The sequence below is a fragment of the Suncus etruscus genome, chromosome 3 (assembly GCF_024139225.1).
Source record: "Suncus etruscus isolate mSunEtr1 chromosome 3, mSunEtr1.pri.cur, whole genome shotgun sequence".
NCBI classification, from domain to species: Eukaryota; Metazoa; Chordata; class Mammalia; order Eulipotyphla; family Soricidae; genus Suncus; species Suncus etruscus.
The window spans coordinates 76,406,420-76,426,701 of NC_064850.1; the positions used below are offsets into that span (position 1 = coordinate 76,406,420).

Sequence of the window (20,282 nt, forward strand, 5' to 3'; positions counted from 1 at the left end):
CGCGCGGCGCAGCGACCGGGCCGGGGGCGTCAGGCGGCGGGGCCGGCCGGGCGGGCGGGCGGGCGACGAGACAGACAGCCGAGGGCGCGCGGCCCGGACGCGCCGTGGATGCGCTCGGCCTAGGGCAGCGGCGGCGGCGAGGCGAGGCGAGGCGAGGCGAGGCGAGGCGGGCCGCCCCTTCCCGTGGCCGGGCTGCGGGCGCGGGCGTGTGAGCGCGGAGGAGACGAGAGGAGCGGAGAGGAGCGGCGCGGACCCGGCTCGGCCTTCCCCGTCGCTCGCTCGCTCGCTCGCGCCCCCCGCGGCCCTTCGCCGGCCGCCGCCTGCCCCGGGGGAGCCAGGGCGGGAGGGAGGGCGGGAGGAGGGCGTTGTGCGCGCGTGCGGGGCCGACGGCGGGGCCGCGGCCGAGGCCCCGAGCGAGAAGAATGACTCTGGAGTCCATCATGGCGTGCTGCCTGAGCGAGGAGGCCAAGGAGGCCCGGAGGATCAACGACGAGATCGAGCGGCAGCTGCGCCGGGACAAGCGGGACGCGCGCCGCGAGCTCAAGCTGCTGCTGCTCGGTGAGTGCCGCTCGGGCTCGGGCTCGGGCTCAGCCTCCGCCGGCCGCCCTCGGACCCCGATCCCCCCCCCCCCGGGGGACCCCAAGCCCGGACGCCCCTTCCCCACCCCCAGAGCCCGGCGCGGCGTCCCAGGCCGGCCCCGGCGCGCCCCCGGCCGCTTCTGGCACCCGTGCGGGCGGGCGCGTGCTCGGACACGTGTGCACGCGCGCTCTGAAGCAGACACACCGACAGACACACGCGCCTGTAGACAGACTCGTACACATAGGCACGCAGCACCCAGACACATGCGCGCACACACATGCACGCACAGACACGCACACTCAGACATGGACACTCACGGACATGCGCACACACAGACAGGCACATAGGCACACATTCTTGTGTGCACACAGACACATGACCACACACACAAATACTTGGCTGGCCCGGCTCTGCTTGTGCGCCTTTACACACACACACACACACACACACACACCCCTTCCTCTAGGGCTGAGTGTATTCAGAGAAGTGCATATTGCGTGTGGCCCGGCTCTGCTTGTGCGCCTTTACACACACACACACACACACACACACACACACCCCTTCCTCTAGGGCTGAGTGTATTCAGAGAAGTGCATATTGCGTGTGGCCCGGCTCTGCTTGTGCGCCTTTACACACACACACACACACACACACACACACACACACACACACACACCCCTTCCTCTAGGGCTGAGTGTATTCAGAGAAGTGCATATTGCGTGTGGCCCGGCTCTGCTTGTGCGCCTTTACACACACACATACACACACACACACACACACACACACACACACCTTCCTCTAGGGCTGAGTGTATTCAGAGAAGTGCATATTGCGTGTGCATCTTCCGGGGAGGTATGGGCAGAGGAGCTGAACTTTGCGTGCCCTGTTGGACGGGGGGATTACTAGGGACCCGTGAACCACAGGGTGGATAGCTGCTGTGTTGCTTGCTGGGACATAGCCGCTTGGGCACTAGTGTGGTGAGGTGCTCGTTGTTCACTCACAGACAGTATATTGTGGGGCCCAGAGGTTAGGGAACGAGCACCCTTGCAACTCCATTCATTCCCAAGAAGGGATGCCTGAGGCGGAACCAAGGGGGATGGCCTTGAAAAGATGAAGACTTAGGAGGTGGGGGAACGGGGAGGTCAGTCCCCATGAAAGACCCCCTGAGGCTAGTGTTCACCCTGGGTGGCGATAGGCCATTTCTCCTCCACCTCTGTTGTGGATAATGGTCCAACTGATCAGGAACTCTCTGTACCTTTTATTTGACCTGATATACCCATTGAGGCCTAAATTTACCAGTTAGTGTACTGCAAACCTGGACAGTGCTCTGTCTCTCATAGAAACAAATAAGAACCTTTTGTTTAAACCAAATAATGTTTTCGGGGCTTCAGAAAGTCTTCCTAGGAAAATGGAAGTGTGCATGCAGTTTCCCATCCACCACCATCCAGTGGTCTGCTTTCTGAGAGTGGCCAAGAAAATGCATTTCTCCAATAGGGTTGCAGTCCTTGGCTCTCTAGAATTGCTCAAAACCAAGCAGCTTGACATCCAACTCCGAGCTATCGTAGTTGGTGGGAAGTGTAGCTTTGCAGTAGCAGGCCCCAAAACATGTCTGCTTTTGTGTTCTGGCTACTTGTGCGTGGAATATTTTCTCAGACACACTGCAGGAGAAGAATATGGCACTGTCAGAGAGGATTTGTCAAGCACGCGGTTTCTTTAACATGAGCATTTATTTTTTAGTTCAAGAAACCAGTTTGCCTCTGGGACTCAGCTGCTCAGGTACTTGTTCAGAAGGAACGAAATGCAGAGGTACAGGTGGTTAATTCACATGAGCTTTTTTTTTTTTAGGTCTTCCTAAATACCAGATAAGATCAGTGGCCACACGTTTATAAAGAACTTAAGTCCCGAGTTCTGTTTGAAAGAAGGAAACATATGGAGTTGGAAATGGCATTTGGATAAAGGAGATTTATTTTCTGTGCATAATTTTTACCCCCTCATTTGGGTCTGAAGCTTCTAATGGTCGAAAAATGTTTAGTTACATGTTTTGGGAAGTCTCCGTATTGAGAAGGGAAGAAACTATATGAGTAGTTGAATTATGATAGTGGGAAGGGCTTGTGGTTTGGAGAACAAAGAATGTTTTTAAAATTTGAGTCTGCTTCGGTCAAGCAGTGACCAAGGCAGCTGTGGCTTCTGCAGCCTAAAAGGTTTGCTGCCTTTGCTGTCCTAGCTGCTCTCACTTTAGAACCCCTGAGCTTAGTTCTCTGCCTGCCTGGGTTTAAAGTCTAGAAGGTGGACTTGGGGGAGGTGCTGTGCATCTATGGATGCTTAATTACACATAGTGCATTTCTGCATAACATATCAAAAATTTACAAAACCTTTAAACATGTGCTTTGGAAATAGTTTTATGAGGAAAAAAATTGGAGTATATGTTTAATTGCTCAGGTGAGCAACTTCTCCTCCCTTCCCCCTCCCCATTAGATATTTCTATGCACTGGCCCCCAAATCTGACCTATTAGAAGTGGAATAGAAATACTTTAACTTAGCACCTGCATTCATTAATGGTGTGAAAAGCTTATGTTGTCCCTCGACAGACATAAATTGCTTCAGCTTCCTTTTTCAGTCTGTTGCTTTGGGGCCAAGACTCTTAGGGCCTCTGCTTGCTGTGGACAGTAAATGTGAGTCAATGTGATGTCCTGAATATATGTTTGGGCCCTGCTTTGGATGCAGGGGTGTTCCTCTGTTTGAGAAACTCCTTAATGTGCTTGTGGGTGACTTCCTCCAGTTCCTACCTTCACTTCTGCTGTGCCTAGCCAAAGGAAGCTACAGAATGAAGCCTTTCTTGGTTTCATGGCTTACCATAAAGGTTTTTAATTACTTTAACTTTGGGAATCCCTCCTATATTTAAAAGCAATTTAGTATTAGATTTTTTTGAACTACGTTTCAGTTCAAAGTATGACTCCATTTTAATGGAAATAAATATGTTTATTAAATATAGACCCTTGCATTTGTTCACACATTTAACTTTCTATGTTAATGATGTGAAGAAAATAGAGAAGGGAAGTAGTGGTTACCTGCCTTCATGAAAATGTGGCAGTATTGGTCGAGAGATATTTTACCACACACGCCTTGTTTAGAGCTGGCCAGGGTCCTTTGCATCACTTATTGTTCCCTGTGCTTAAAGGCAGAATAGGCCTCAAACTCCTCTGGGTGTGGCCCTAAAACAAACCAAAAAATGCAAAAAAAAAAAAACCCAACTATTTTTGTTTCATATCCCCCATAAAAGTATAGCAGCAATTAAACCAAGCCAGAGAGATAGTACAGTGGTTACATGTATGCAGCTGACAGTTTGATCACCTGCACCACATATGGTCCATCAGCATTGCTAGGAGCAGAGCACATTGCCTGACATAGAGCCAGGAATAATTATTTTCTTGTTTTCTCTAACACTGTCTGAATTTATTTACAGTAGTTTAAAATTTGAATCGTTTGGTTTTTGAGCCACACCCAACAGTGCTCAGGGAGTATTCCTGGCTCTGTGTTTGTGGGTAGTTCCTATTGGTATTGGGGGGCCAAGGCAGTACCTGAGATCACACCCCTTCTCCTACATGCAGAATCTAAGCTCCAGCCTACTAGTCTTTCTGTCTTGAGTTGTTTTTCCCTTTTTCTGTTTTACTACCTCAAGAAAACTTTGTCTTTTAAATATATGCTAAGATACGTTATTTCAGTATGATTGATTTAAAAATGCTTTCTAGGTATAAAATATTTAATTGATAATTATAAATACTGACTATTTCTTTACTCTTTTTTTTTTTTTTTTTGGTTTTTGGGCCACACCCTGTGACGCTCAGGGGTTACTCCTGGCTATGCGCTCAGAAGTTGCTCCTGGCTTCTTGGGGGACCATATGGGACGCCGGGGGATCGAACCGCGGTCCGTCCTAGGCTAGCGCAGGCAAGGCAGGCACCTTACCTCCAGCGCCACCGCCCGGCCCATTACTGACTATTTCTGTTGGTGTTAGACTATACTATATATCCTTAGGTCTGTTGAAAACAAGTGACTTCGAATGTCTGCCTCTAGTCTTAGAGACTCATCTGAGTCTTTTCAATTGCTTGGAAAATTTTTTTCTCTTTTAGTTTGTTCTTTAATTTCATAAGATTTAAAAATCCTTAATTTTCAGATCTTAATCATCAAGCAGGAAGATTTAGCAAGCCTTTTCCCTTGCCATTTTTGTTTGTTTTGTATTTTTGTTTTGGGGCCACACCTGACTGTTCACTAGCTTTGCATTCAAGAGTTATTCCTGGCTGTGTTCAGGGAACTATATGGGATGCAGGGGATAGAACCGGGGTTGGCAGTGTGTAAGTCCAATACACTAGATGCTGTACTATCTCTCCAACCTCCTCTATTTTTTCTTTTTTGGCTAGGTGTCAAACTTTATACACATTATTTGTACTCTACTGCTGAGCTAGCTACATCACTGGTCAAACTTTTATGTTTTTATCCCAATTTTTTTTTTTGTTTTTTTGTGTCATACCCAGCAGCGCTCAGGGGTTACTCCTGGCTCTACACTCAGAAATTGCTCCTGGTGGCCTCGGGGACCACATGGGATGCCGGGATTCAAACCACCGTCCTTCTGCATGCAAGGCAAATGCTTTATCTCCATGCTATCTCTCCGACCCCTCATCCCAAAATTTTAAAAATTGATTCAATTTTAACTTTTGAAAATGACCAATTTTGGTGGTAGATAAAATTGTATATTACTGATTTTCTAAAATATTATATGCATATTTTTCATTCTTGTGTATTAGAATTTATACATTATATTTATATTTATATTATTATATTATATACATTATATTTATATTATTCATGTTCAGTTTTGTCACATTATTTTTCTTTGGGTCATACCTGGTGGTGCCAAGGGTTTACTTCTGATGTGTCCATGGATCACTCTTGGTGGTGCACAAGGGACCCTGTGTGATACTGAGGATTGGCCATGTGCAAAATGAGCACATTTTTCTTAAACTTTCTTTCCAGCCTTTCTTTTTTCCCTGGTACCCCCCATCCCCTATCCCTCCCCTGGTTGGTAGTGCTCAGAGCTTACTTTTATGAGGTTTGGGGACCATATGGGCTGCTGGATTATTGAACCTGGTTGTCAAGTGCCCCTACCTGCCACTCCTGGCAATGAATTTAGAAATCACTCCTGGCTTGGGAGACCATATGGGATGCCGGGGATTGAACCAAGGTTCGTCTTGGGTAAGCTGCATGCAAGGCAAATGGCCTACCACTGCGCTATTGCTCTGGCCCCTCTCTCCAGCCCCTTTTAACCATGCCTTTAACTTAAAAAATTGCACTCAATAAATAGCTGCTTAGTAAACATTTTTCTTAAAAAGGGAACTACAGGGGTCAGAGGAATAGCACAGTGGTAAGGCATTTGCCTTGCACACGGCTAACCCGGAAGGACCCGGGTTTGATTCCCAGCATCTCATATGGTCCTCCAAGCCTGCCTTGAGTGATTTTTGAGCACTGAGCCAGAAATAATTTCTGAGTGCTGCCGGGTGTCCCCCCCCAAAAAAACAACAAACCCCAAAACAAAAAGGGAACCACAAATTAAAGGATCAATCATAGAGAATGGATTGCGGAATGTTTAATCTGTGGCAGATAAAGTCATGATTTGTAAAAAATTTGTAACTCTTTGAAGCAGTTTGTTACAAATTCATTCCAGTAAAGGAACTGTTAATGTGAGGATTGTTTCCTGTATTGAACCGGTGTAATTTGCCTGTTCTTTGCTGGGTACATTTGGGAATGAGAGCATGATTAAAGTATGAAAGCCTAAAAAGGATTATTCCATATCTTGATTTTCACCCATTCTCCTCCCCCTGAACTCTGGGTCTCTTGCATGTGAGACCTGCGTTCTGTCATAGAGCCTCACCCTCGCTTCTTCATTCCTTTTTACCCTTTTTATTAGCTTTCCCCTCCATGTCTTCAGTGAATTGCTTGCTTCTCTAGAGTACAGGTGGTAGCTATGCACGTTTTATGTTTTATGCAATTTTATATGTTTATGCTGATTCAGTGTTGGCTAGTCAGTAGCTACTGGTTCTGTGCATGGTCAGTGTGAGAGGGTCTCAGAAGACTGGGGACTCTGGCAGATTCAGGCTGTCTGTTGGCTTCATTGGGTCCTGCTCTCCCGTGCACAGAGTTTGTTGGAGAAAAAGTGGGCATATTGAGTCCCTGAATTTACCTGAGGTCAATGGTTTTCCAGAAATGCTACTCAGAACTGCAGAACATAAGAATCCCTATAAGCAATCCTAATAATTGCTTCTCTCTGGAAATACCAGAACTCCTTACTTACAAGGCTGCTTTAAAACCAGCTGGTTTTATTTTTCCTCCCAAGTGTTGAATATGTTTTTAATGTCAGGATTTGTTTAGATGCATTTCTATGATTTTTTTTCCTCTTCAAACTTAAGTATGTATAAGTTTATATATGAAGTATGAAGTGGGGCCATTCTCATTTAAAAAATATTTAGATTTGTGTCTCTAGATAACTGAGCCCGCAGAATACATTTTATTGCATTGAACCATCTAGGTTCACTGTCTAATTCTGCGATTGAACTGTCAATCCTATATTTCCACGTTACTTCTTTCTTTGGGAGCTTTGACACATTTTAAAAAGTCCCACTGAACAGTGAAATTATTCCACATGTATTTATTCAGATATTTTTAGATAAGTAGGAAAGTAGCAGAATAATAATTTTTGTAGCCATTTTGTTTAATAACAAATAAATCCAGTAACCTTTTTTTTCATGAAAAAACAATTCACACTCCATCTTACAGGTGGTTCATGTTCACTTTGCAGAGGTGTGATTTTTATTACTGATGAATTTTAAGGACATGAAACAGCTTTTGCAGTCGTTAAGCATTGTGTTATGCTAAACTTAGCAAAGAAAGGGAACAGATTTCTTTTTCTGATCCTTGCAAACTTATACTTGAAAAGTAATGAACAGGGTTTTCTGGAGCTGATCTTGAATCCACAATCAGAAGAATTTTTCTCTCGGGGTTGGGGTTCATGTTCTGTTGCCCTTGATCAGGTGCTCTTGGGGAAAAATTAAAGGCTTTGAGGGCTCAGAGCTACATTTTAAAAGAGAGACGCCATTTTAAGGAAGATAGGATAGCTTTCTCCCTAAGATCGGGGTGGAGAGAATCTCTTTCCTTCAGACTTTGGTGGGATTTGGATTGAGAGAAATGCAGGTATTTGGAGCAGCAATTTTAAAGTTTGATGTTCTGTTTGAAGGTGGTGCTGTGGAAGAGAGCAGTGATATTTTTCTTAGGGAGAAGCTTTCCTAATGGCTTTTAAGCAATCTTAAGATCTGTGTTGAATTAATCCTCAAGAAGTGTGAGATAGCAATAGAAGGTAATATGTGTTGATTGTTGGTAATTAAATCTGTGGCAGTAACTGACTACAGTAAACAGTGAATGTTTTCTCTCATGCTGGTGGATAGAAGTAACATTAAAGAAAGAGCTGTTTTCAGGCCCAAACACTCCTTTGTGTGAACAGCTGTTACTAATGAAATTATAGGACTTTGTTCACCTTTGATGTGCTATATTACTGTGATATTTCTTATTTAACATGTAGAAGCAAAAGAGCCTAAGCATATTGTCAGTCAGAGTTCATTAAGCCTATGTGTTTGGGGATTTGTAATTTGATGAGACAAATAGACATCTGTTGTGAAGCAAAATCTAAATTTGCTAAGTATTTTGGGGTGGACTTTTTGTTTTTTGTTTTGGGGCCACACTCAACTGTGCTCAGAGATCACTCCTGGAGGATCTTATTGAACTCTATGGGTGTTCAGGCTTAAACCTAAGCCAGCCATTTGTAAGGTAAATGCCCTACCCACTGTACTGTCATTATAACCCCCCATGGGATGACTTTTTATAACTAGTCACAATTTCTGAACTCAGTGTAAGTCTTTATTGATCATTTTCTAGAATAAAATTAGTATTAGAATAGAATTAATATTATTAAATTATATTATTAAGATTAAGCTTTTGAATATATTTTAAATTCACATATTCAACAAACAGTTCGGTTTAAATAATTAAAAATATCAGCGTATCTTGTGGATCAGATGAACACAATAAACACCTAATGGGCGATTAAGACAGTATGTGAGATACTCCTGAGTTTTCATTTGTCATCAGGGAAGACCAACCCTTTTTGTTGATTTCATTTCACATTTGATGCCTTGGATTGGCTAAAAAAATAAAAAATAAAAATATTTATTGGCTTTTGGTCCTCACCTCCTTGTGCTCAAGGTTTCCTTCTGGCTTGGTGCTCAGGGATCACTCCTTGTAGTGCTGAAGGGGACTTTATGCTGTGCTGGGGATCAAACACGGTCTACTGCTTTCAAGGCAAGTACCCTATGGATGTACTACATCTCCCACCCTTCTAGGTTTGGTTTTTCTGTTGACTTTTTTGGCATGCCTGGAGCTGCTCAGGGCTTAATCCTGGCTCTGTGCTCAGATGGTGTTCTCTCCTGATTGTTCAGAGCATCTTATTGTGATGCTGAGGATTGAACTAGGGTTGGCCCTAGTCACTGTACCTGTTTCAGCTTGACTCTTGTTTTTTTTGTTTGTTTGTTTGAAGGATTGTGCCCATTTAGCACTGTTGAGTTATCTTGTGCAGGATGGGCGTGTGCTCTTGGAAGTAGAGAACTATTGGATGCCCATAGGAAAGTTGAACAATTAGAAGAAGGGAAATAAATAAAACTTTGTGCTTTTTTTCTAAAGGGTATGGTTCTGCATTTGCCAATTGTCTTTGCTCTTTGGAGGTTCTTTTGTAACATAGTGAAAGGAAATTGTGTTAGAAGGCCAAAGTGTCTGTTTCCTTTGTCCCGTCTCATTCATTCTTCCTTTTCTCATTTGGTGAAACGTTCACGTTCTTTCTCTTTTAGTGAAAAAGCCAGTTGCTATTTATTCAGTGGTTTGTGTGGAAAATAGTTAGAAACATGGGTTATTTGAATTGTGAACACTTCCTGTACCTTTATTACAGGATCAATCTTGGCTCATGAACCTTTGGGTTGCTTCAGAAACAGAGTCGTTGTTTGAAGGAAATTGTGTAATGGATTGTGGTACTTGAGGGAACTAGAATACTACTAATGCTATCATATTCCTGAAATCTCACAGAAGGGAGATCTACAAATGAAAGAAAAGGAGTTAGAGTGCAACATTGGGTCTGCTCAGGAAAGTGAATGATATTAAATACGTAATTCATTCCAAGTAGAGAACTTCATGCTTTTTCTGTGTTGGTAACTGAAATCAGGAATTGAATGCTTTTCACTAGTTTGGTTTCTTTCCTTCCTTTTATTTATTGTTTTTTTTTTTTTTTGTTTGTTTTGTTTTGTTTTTGGGCCACATTTGTGGTGCTTGGGTTACTCCTGGCTCTGTGTTCAGGAATTACTCTTGGTGAGCTGTGTGCAAGGCATACACCTTACCTGCTGTACTGTCGCTTTGGCTCTGGTTTCTTTTTTGTTGACCACTACTTACAAAAAAAAAATTGAAATTATTTGCTGCCTTAAAAAATGTTGTAAGGCCTTTGTTGGGGTAGAGTGGATTTGGGCCACACTTTGCCACGTTCAGGGCTTACTCCTGGCGTTGCACTCAGGGATCACTCTTGGTGATGCACATGGGACCATAGGGATGCCAGGGATGGAATCTGAGTTGACTGCATGCAAGGCAAAAGTCCTACCCCTGTACTTTTTTTCTGGCTTGAACCGGCACTTTTATATTGCTTAAAGATAGCTTGCTTTCCATTTTCTTTTTTTAGGAGCAGCAGGTATCTTCAATGTAATTTTTGGTTAGTAAAGCAGATTGGTTATTCATAAAGGGTATAAAGCTTCCATGTCTTACCCATCCTGACTCAATTTTTCATCTACCAATTTGCAGCCACTCACTCCCCTCCAACTCCGACTTTTTGTCCATCCAGAAATTTGCAACTTAACAACCCCAACTTTCAGTAGAGCATACCCTCTTACACACCCTCTTACTCTCTCACCCCAGGCTCTTGTATACAAAGCTCCAGGGTTCTGTGTTTCTTCAAGATTCAGGAAATTAGCAGTTGGTACTTCTCTCAGACACACTCTTGCTGTGAGCTAGTGAGAGAAGTTGGGTACTGTTTTATTTTTGGCCCATACCTACATCTATGCTCAGGACTTGCTCTTGACTTTGCTCAGGGATCACGCTTGGTAGTGTTCAGGGGCTTTATTTTATGGTAGTGCTTGGGGATCAAACCAGTATGGACCAAGCAGAGTCAAAAACCTTTACACGGGGGCTTAACCCCTGAACTCTCTTGCATCCCACTGAGCTTTAAAATATTAAAGACAGTTGTGAGTGTGATTTTTTTTTTTGAGGAGAGTATTCTTGTTCTTTAGCAACACTTCATTTCTAAACCTATATCCACTGATATACCGAAAATAATGTCAGCTTTTCCAGAGGGCATGGATTTGAGATTGGGTTAAGCTGAGCAGTGGAGTCTTGATGAGCCTGTGCTGCAGACTCTCCTGCAGGCCACTGAGTTCCACGACTTGCTAAGGCCTGCGCAGAGTTGCTGCACCCTCTCTTACTGATGGGACGTCCTCATCTTGATTACTTGAGAATGTTTAAACATCTCCTAATTTCATTTCTGTATGGTAGGTAATATGGCAAGAAGATTATCCTGTGCCTGTTAAGTCATTAGTTTGTTTTTTGTGCTACACCCAGTGTTGTTTGCGAAGTGGGTTGGGGTAACTCCTGCTGGTTTTCAGGGGACCATATGCAGTGCTGGGGACACACACATGTTCAGCCATATGCAAGAATCCTCACCAACCTCAGTAGGTTTTGATGTTTTACTTGATACATGACCTCAGTTCATGAGAGTTGTGTGTTCTAATCACTGAGGTACATCTCGGTCTCCTGGTTTTATTTTTATTTTGGCCCAGACTTTGGTGTGCTTGGGGGCTGCTGGCTACAAGGCTCACTCCTGAAAATGCTCAGGAGACTAGTGCTGGGGCTTGACCCAGGCCTTGAGAATGCAAAGGATGTCCTCAGCCTTTTGTGTGCTATTGCCCCTCTCCCCCCCTTTAAGGAGCAGCTCCTATATTTATTTCCTTGCCATGTGAATTGATACTTTAGAGCTTGTGCTTCTGAGAGCCCCTTATGATAAGTTTCCTCTGCAGATGGCATATGCACTTTTCCTCTTGTCTGAAACTGCTGATCCATTTCCTGTGCCTTGTTCCAGTAATACAGGATGACTTTAATTCTTGTTCTGAGCCTACCTCTCAAGAATGCTGCAGTCCTCCAGTGTTCAAGAACTCATTTGTCTTTCGAGTTTGTGTGATTGATTTTGGAAAATGGGTCTATTGGGAAAAGCCATTTGCTGACTGGTTCTGTAGATGTTGATTTGGTTAATAAGTAACTGCTCTTTAGTTTTCCTTTCCTTTCAAGAACTTGCAGCCGGTGATCCTGCTTCTGTCTCTAAGCAAACTGAGGCTTTTGCAGTTATTCCCTGCCAAGGTGGGGGTCATTTTTGTGCTGGACTTTATCAGCTGGCTTTGACAGCTTTAACACCTTCCTTGGCCAGTTTTTGCTCAGACTCAATGGAGGCTGAGAGGCATGCACACAGCTGTCTAGTGGGAAAGGCTGAGGCATGGATGGGTCTGGAGCCTCTTGGCTTCCTTCCACCCCTCAGTCCAGGGAACACCTGCAGGGCAGGCGGGTTTGGTGGGTCCTGTGGAGCAGCCTGCGCCTGGCGTGCAGCTGATAGCCTCACAGACTTTCCAGGGAGCCCTATCAAAAGCCTTGCACCGTATCAGCGTGGACTCTGCTTCCTGCAGGCAGAGTCGTTCCCGCCTCCCCTCCCAGTTCTCAGGCGCAAACCTGCTCAGCTTTCCTGCCATCTCTGAGACCTGAGACCTTTGACTCACTGCCTGCTCTTCTGTGGCTTCATTTTCCTCCACCCAGCTGGAAGCAGTGCTTCTCTCTCTCTCTCTCTCTCTCTCTCTCTCTCTCTCTCTCTCTCTCTCTCTCTCTCTCTCTCTCTCTCTCTCTCTCTCTCTCTCTCCTCTCTCTCCCCCTCTCTCCCTCTCCCCCTCCCTCCCCCCCTCCCTCTCCCTCTCCCTCCTCCCCTCCCTCCCTCCCCCCTCCCTCCCCTCCCTCCCTCCCTCCCTCCTCCCTCTCTCTCTCTCTCTCTCTCTCTCTCTCTCTTTCTTTCTTTCTTTCTTTTCTTTCTTTCTTTCTTCTTTCTTTCTTTCTTTTTCTTTTTTCTTCTTTCTTTCTTTCTTTCTTTCTTTCTTTCTTTCTTTCTTTCTTTCTTTCTTTCTTTCTTTCTTTCTTCTTTCTTTCGGTATTTTCTGCTGTTGATGCCTGCTTTTGGCATTTTCAGTGGGAGCAGACAGGCTGCTTGACTTTTGGACCAGGCTCTCTCCTGGCAGGGCATGTGTTGGGGTGGGGTCTGGGGTATGCTTTGCTTTTGAGCTGGTGTGCACAAATATTTTAGGAAAGGTGAATAGACCATTTATGTTCTTTTCTGGGCCCCTTTACTCTCTTCCCACACTTGAATTTTTATTGAAACCAGAACAATAAGTAAGACTTTACTCTCTTGGGAGGATAGAGCTTTGAACTGCACTTGGTGATGCTCAGTTTTTATACTTGGCTTTGTGCTCAGGGATCATTTTGAGCTTGACCCTATGTAATATTGGGGATCAAGCAGGGTTCAGTTGTGTATAAGGTAAGCACCCTATCTGCTGTACTATCTCTCAGGTCCTATTATGTAAGACTGTTTTTGACCACACCTAGTGATGCTCAGGGGTCACCGTAGCTTAGCACTCAGGAATTACTCCTAGCACTTCTTGGCGGACCATATGGGAATCTGGGGATCGAACCCAGATCAGCCACAAACAAGGCAAGCTTCCTACCCTTTGTCCTATTGCTCTGCCCCCGGAATTTTTTTTTTTTTTATGGAGAGAAGCAGGTAAATGAAACATGGCTTCCAGACTGCTGTCATGTCATGGCCGTGGTTCAGGGCCCGCAAGAAAGCAGTGCTGCCCTTGACTGCACTGTGAATAGGTGCTCCATGGCCTCTAGGAGTGCCCATGCCAGCCTCTGAGATGACTCTTCCTTTCTGCTTTAAGAAGTCAGCTTTCGGGGCCGGGCGGTGGTGCTGGAGGTAAGGTGCCTGCCTTGCCTGCACTAGCCTAGGACGGACCGCGGTTCGATCCCCCGGCGTACCATATGGTCCCCCAAGAAGCCAGGAGCAACTTCTGAGCACATAGCCAGGAGTAACCCCTGAGCGTCACAGGGTGTGGCCCAAAAACCAAAAGAAAAAAAAAAAAAAGAAGTCAGCTTTCTGGGGACTCTTGAGTAATCTCTTCTGAATGGTTGTGGTCATCCCTATATGTCAGGGACCTTAGGGACTGTTTCTTTGGGCTTGGAGGATCAGCTTGCAGACCCTGCTTCCACTTACAATGCCAGGCAGGAATTGGCATGCTCAATCTGACTCTTCTCTTATTCCTTGCCTGCCTCCTTGTTATTGGGACAGCTTTGAGATGGCTTGTGTGCAGCCCAGGAGAACCCAGGTGCAGTTGAAAGTAGGACATTCCCCAGCACACTCACGTGATGCCCCCTCCTGCTCTTCTTTTGGGGTCCCTGATGGTGTACTTTCAGATAGTGCTGTGCTAGGCTTTGCTCTCCAGGGATAGGTGCAGGGTATAGTCTGGGAGAGAGCCGAGAAAAACCCAGGGTGGGGGGAGAGTAGGGAGGAGAGGCAGGGAGAGAATAGAGGAGGGGGAGATCAGGGGAATGGGGAGGGTGAAGGAGAGAAGAGAGGCCTAGGAAGGGCAGAAGAGAGGGGAGGTAGGGGAGGTGGAAAGTAGAGGAGAGTTGGGAGCTGGTGGAGGAGAAGGGAGGTTAGAGCAGAGATGGGGGGAATGAAGGAGAGACTGGGTGGCAGGGACTCGGCAAAGGACAGGAAGTGCTGCTGCTGTTTGTAATGTTACTGTCTTCCTGTTTCTCCATCTTCATCAATGTGGAGGTAGTGGTGAGCAAGAACTGGTGTTTGACCCCCTCCTTCACTATCACTTTCTCACTGTTTCTCTCTCTCTCCTCTGTTCTCCTATCATTGAAGTGAGATCCTCAGTGAAAGGAGCAAGAGAAGGAAATGTATCCACATGAGAGAGTTGGGCCCAGAATAGAGTTGGAGCCCCAAGTTTGAGAGGAATCAGACATCCTCATGGAGCCTCGGCTCAAAGTGCCTTGCCTTTTCCTTCCAGAGGTGGTGCTGCAGCAGCAGACAGGCCTCCAAGAGCATTGCTTCACCTTGCTTGAAGAGAGACCAGGTCCAGCCTTCATGTGGTAGCTGTTTAGAAGGGCATTTATCTCTGTATCTCCTGTAAGCCCTGGTCAGCAACTTGGCTCTCAGACTTAGGTGTTTGCTTTCTGCAGCCATGCAGAAAGCATGGGCCGTGGTGTTAGACATCATTGCCAGACTGATTCTTACCCAGAAAGAAGCTTGCGTTATGCCTTCTTAGTTCCTGGCCACATTCTAGACTGCTGTGTACTGCCCCAGTCAAGAGACTTTCCCAGGATGTTTCGGGTTCCTTCAAGCTGACTTCTCATTATTTACTGTCAGTCCTACTTCCAGGCTGCATTTTGTCTGAGACAGAACTGACTTGACAGGAGTTCTTGGCTGACATCATAGGCAGCTGTCTTGTGGAGTATCTTGGACCAGGTGTGTACATGGTGCCTGAGCGCAAATGCTGCCTACATTTCCACCTTTGAGTTCTGGACTTTCACTCTGGGCTATGTATTGTAACTCTACTTTGGAAAAGCTGTGCTGTCTCTTGAGTGTATCTCTCTCTCTCTCTCTCTCTCTCTCTCTCTCTCTCTCTCTCTCTCTCTCTCTCTCTCTCTCTCTCTCTCTCTCCTCTCCCTCTGTCTCTCTCTCCCTCTCTCCTTTTCTCTCCTCTCTCCCTCACCCCCTCTCTTCCTCAGAATTTCTAATGAAAACTTGTTTATTGAAAAAATCTTGAACCATATGAGAACATAACTAGGGAGTTCTGGAACCAAATACAGTTGAAGTCTGGGTCTCTTACCAGTTACTTCCTCATGGCATAAGAATCAATGCTTTGCCACACTGCCTGCTTTTGGAGTGGAATTTGGAGATGGCAGTGCCTAGGTGTGTCCAGGGATGATGGAAGGGGAATGACCATCTGAGATGTTCTCCAGGGCACAGTAGAAATGATTCAGACTTTATGGGCACATGCATCTCGATAATAGTGAGTCCTGTAACAGCCCTTAGTGAGAGAAGATCCTTTTGTGTTGCCTTATTTGTTTCCTGTAAACAGTTCTTGTCTCCGGCCTATGCATTTCTTGGCAAAGAATTGTATTTTAGTAGAAAAACTCATAGGACTCTATTAATATTTCTTTAGGGAAATCTTGATTCCAAATATACTCTTACGAAAATCAGCAGCTGTGTACTTTGCGAAGCACATTTTTTTTGGTATGGTTTTCTGCTTCAGGCCATTTGTATTGTGGGAACAGAGATTCTGCTTTAGGTTCCCCAAGTCCCTGGTGACTGTCAGAATCTCTACACAAATTACAATATAATCTTCCCCAGAACTAGTTAATGCATTGTGAATTTCTATTACTGTAGGGTCACACAATGATTTACGTTTTCTGTATGCATGTTTTGGGAAGATGGTTAATTTTTGGGCCACATCTAGCTTGTACTTAGAGTTTACTTCTGGCTCTGCAGTCAGGGATCACTCCTGATGGTACTTACTCAGGAGACCATATGCAGTGCTGGGTATTGAACCCACTTAGCTATATGCAAGGCAAGTGCCTTTAACACCTGTAATATCTCTCCTGTTCTTAAAATATTTTCCAAGACTTGGGGCCAGAGCAGTGGCGCTAGACGTAAGGCGTCTGCCTTGCAGTCACTAGCCTAGGATGGACTGCAGTTCAATCCCCTGGCATCCAATATGGTTCCCCCAAGCCAGGAGAGATTTCTGCGCATAGCCAGGAGTAACCCCTGAGCATCAAATGGGTTTGGCCCCCCCAAAACATACTCTTCAAGACTTTTAAACTTAAGTTTATGGGCAGTACTGGGCATTTGCTCCTGGCTTGGTTCTTGGGGTTATTTGGCACTAAGAGGCCCATCCCATGCTGGAAAGGGAACCAGTAGTGCAAATACGCTCTTTGTGCCAGTTCCTAGGCTCTAAGAACATTCTTTATATTTGATGTTAATAATTTTTGGTGGGGCCGGGCGGTGGCACTAGAGGTAAGGTGCCTGCCTTGCCTGCGCTAGCCTAGGATGGACCGCGGTTCGATCCCCCGGCGTCCCATATGGTCCCCCAAGCCAGGAGCGACTTCTGAGCGCATAGCCAGGAGTAACCCCTGAGCATCACCGGGTGTGGCCCAAAAAACCAAAAACAACAACAAAAAAAAAATTTGGTAATTTTTAGTGATTTTGAAAATGTATGAAAAATAAGTGTTTTAAGCCATTTAGAATTCTATCCATTAGAGAAAGGAACTCTTATCCACTGCTGGTGGGAATGCCGTCTAGTTCAACCTTTATGGAAAGCGATATGGAGATTCCTCCAAAAACTGGAAATCGAGCTCCCATACGATCCAGCTATACCACTCCTAGGAATATACCCTAGGAACACAAAAATACAATACAAAAACCCCTTCCTTACACCTATATTCATTGCAGCACTATTTACCATAGCAAGACTCTGGAAACAACCAAGATGCCCTTCAACAGACGAATGGCTAAAGAAACAGTGGTACATATACACAATGGAATATTATGCAGCTGTCAGGAGGGATGAAGTCATGAAATTTTCCTATACATGGATGTACACGGAATCTATTATGCTGAGTGAAATAAGTCAGAGAGAGAGAGAGAAACGCAGAATGGTCTCACTCATCTATGGGTTTTAAGAAAAATGAAAGACACCCTTGTAATAATAATTTTCAGACACAAAAGAGAAAAGAGCTGGAAGTTCCAGCTCACCTCAGGAAGCTCACCACAAAGAGTGATGAGTTTAGTTAGGGAAATAACTACATTTTGAACTGTCCTAATAATGAGAATGTATGAGGAAAATGGAGAGCCTGTCTAGAGTACAGGCGGGGGTCGGGTGGGGAGAAGGGAGACTTGGGACATTGGTGATGGGAATGTTGCACTGGTGATGGGTGGTGTTCTTTACATGACTGAAACCCAAACACAATCATGTATGTAATTAAGGTGTTTAAATAAATTAAAAAAAATAAAAACAAAAAAAAAGAAAAATGTAAACATTAAGTTTAGATGTTTACCCTCATATAAAATTTAATCTGACTCTAAATACCCCTACTTCTCTTTAAGGGTTTGCTTCCTTTTACTTTCCTTTCTTTCCAAAAAAAAAAAAAAAAAAAAAAAAGAATTCTATCCATTTGGACCTGGAGAAAGAGTGATTGCTTTTTACCCATAGATCTGAGCACTGCTTAAAATTTGGCCTAAGCAAGGCTGATGTGGCCTCAAAATCTCAAAATAAAAACAAGTAAAGTTAAAATAAATCCAAAACACTGTATTCATAAATTTTTCCAGAATATACTCATTTCACTGGAGATGTCATAAATTTGTATCCTTGTGTTTTATTCTCAAATATTTCTCCTCTTCCCCCCTCCCCTCCCCCTCCCCCTTCCCCTTCTCCCTCCCCCCCCCCCCCATGCTCAGGGGTTTCTCCTGGCTATGTGCTCAGAAATTGCTCCTGGCTTGGGGAACCATATGGGACACCAGGGGATCGAACTGCGCTCCATCTTGGGTCAGTGGTGTACAAGGCAAATGTCCTAGCATTGCTCCGATCCTTCCTCCCTTCCTCCCTTCCTCCCCCCTCCCTCTCCTCCCTCCCTCTTCCCTCCTCCCTCTCCTCCCTCCTCTCCCCTCCCCTCCCTCCCTCCCTCCCCTCCCCTCCCTCCCTCCCTCCCTCCCTCCCTCCCTTCCGTCCTCCGTCCCTCCCTCCCTCCCTCCCTCCCTCCCTCCCTCCCTTCCTTCCTCCTTCCCTCCCTCCCTCCCTCCCTCCCTCCCTCCCTCCCTCCCTCCCTCCCTCCCTCCCTTCCTTCCTTCCCTCCCTTCTCTCTTTTTTCCTTTCGACACACCCAGAGATGCTTAGGGGTTATTCCTGGTTCTGTGCTTAGAAATCACTCCTGGCAGGGTCGGGACCATTATGGGATGCTGGGGATCGAACCCAGGTCTGTCAAGTTGACTGCGTGCAAGGCAAATGCTCTATCGCTGTGCTATTGCTCTGGCCCCCTATATTGTGTTGTGTTGTGTGTGTGTGTGTGTGTATGTGTATAAATAAATATTTTGTAACTTGTTTTTGATTTTATTTGTCCAGTTGTGAGGTTTTTGTTTTTTTTTTTTTGCTGGGGGTGCTTAGCACTTACTGCTTACTCCTGGCTCTGTGCTCAGGGATCACTCCTGGTTGGGCCTGAGGGACCATATGGGTTGTTGGAGTTCTATTTGGCCACATGCAAAATGAGTGTCCACTCTATTGTACTGTTGCTCTGGTTCTCACTTGTGAGCTTTGAACACGCAAATGAAACTGAAAATAACTCACCTGTTTTTTTCCTTCTTTTTGTATTATGTGATACAGAAATTATAATTATTTTGAAACCATATCTATTGGTCTTGTATTCTAGTTCATTTCTTTTTTCTTTTTTTCTTTTTCTTTTTTTTGGTTTTTGGGCCACACCCGGCAGTGATCAGGGGTTACTCCTGGCTGTCTGCTCAGAAATAGCTCCTGGCAGGCACGGGGGACCATATGGGACACCAGGATTCGAACCAACCGCCTTTGGTCCTGCCTTTGGTCCTGGATCAGCTGCTTGCAAGGCAAACACTGCTGTGCTATCTCTTCGGGCCCATCATTTCTTTTTTTCTTGTGATAAGGTTAGTTTTTACTAGAGTGTGAGTGCTTTATACATACAACCATATGGTGCTCATCACTTCTGCTGCTGTCCAGCCCTTGCTGTAGTCTTTTATAGTTGTCATTTCATTCCCTACTCTGACTTGGTGACCTTAATGAGATTAGAGACCAAGAAGATGGTAGCAGTGGGCATAATCTGTTTCCTTACTCTTATTTAAAAAAACTATAATGTATATGTATGTATGTATGTATACACACACACATACACCAAATAGAGTGATGTTTCAGTTCTTTGTCCTGGTTTATGTTGCTTTGTATTACTCCTTTCCCTTCCATCCAAGTGTACCAGATGACAATGTTTTATGTTTTCTCATAACTGAGAATTCCAGTATATGTCCACACCACAACTTTTCCCTCCACTCACCTTTTCTTTGATTCTAGGGTTAGTTGTTCCCATATCTTGGCTATTGAGAATAGGCCCATAGTACACCTGGGTGTTCATGTGACGTTTTGAATCAGTGCTTTTGTGTTCTGAGGTTTCTAGGAATAGATTGTGGGCCATATGGAATTACTGCTTTCCTCTTTTGAGGAGTATCCATTCTTGTTTTTCAGATTGGCCTTCTCACCCACTGTGATGAAGTTCTTTTTCTCCATACCAGTCAGCTCTCAGCGTTTCTGATCATTTTGATATAGGCTGTTTTTACTGTGTGCTTATTAATATGTTGTTATTTAGATTTGCGATTCCCTGATAATCAGTGAGGATGGGCATTTTT

At 44.9% G+C, this 20,282-nt stretch overlaps 1 protein-coding gene across 1 annotated transcript in view; it reads left to right on the plus strand.

Annotated features, from left to right (window-relative positions):
* The first annotated feature begins 325 nt into the window (after window positions 1-325).
* Window positions 326-20,282, plus strand: part of LOC126003511 (guanine nucleotide-binding protein G(q) subunit alpha) — a 304,342-nt gene continuing 284,385 nt past the window's right edge. The window contains exon 1 of the mRNA XM_049769762.1: window positions 326-558. Coding sequence (XP_049625719.1) covers window positions 423-558 — 136 coding nt within the window. The 5' untranslated portion in view covers window positions 326-422. The remainder of the gene's footprint in view (window positions 559-20,282) is intronic.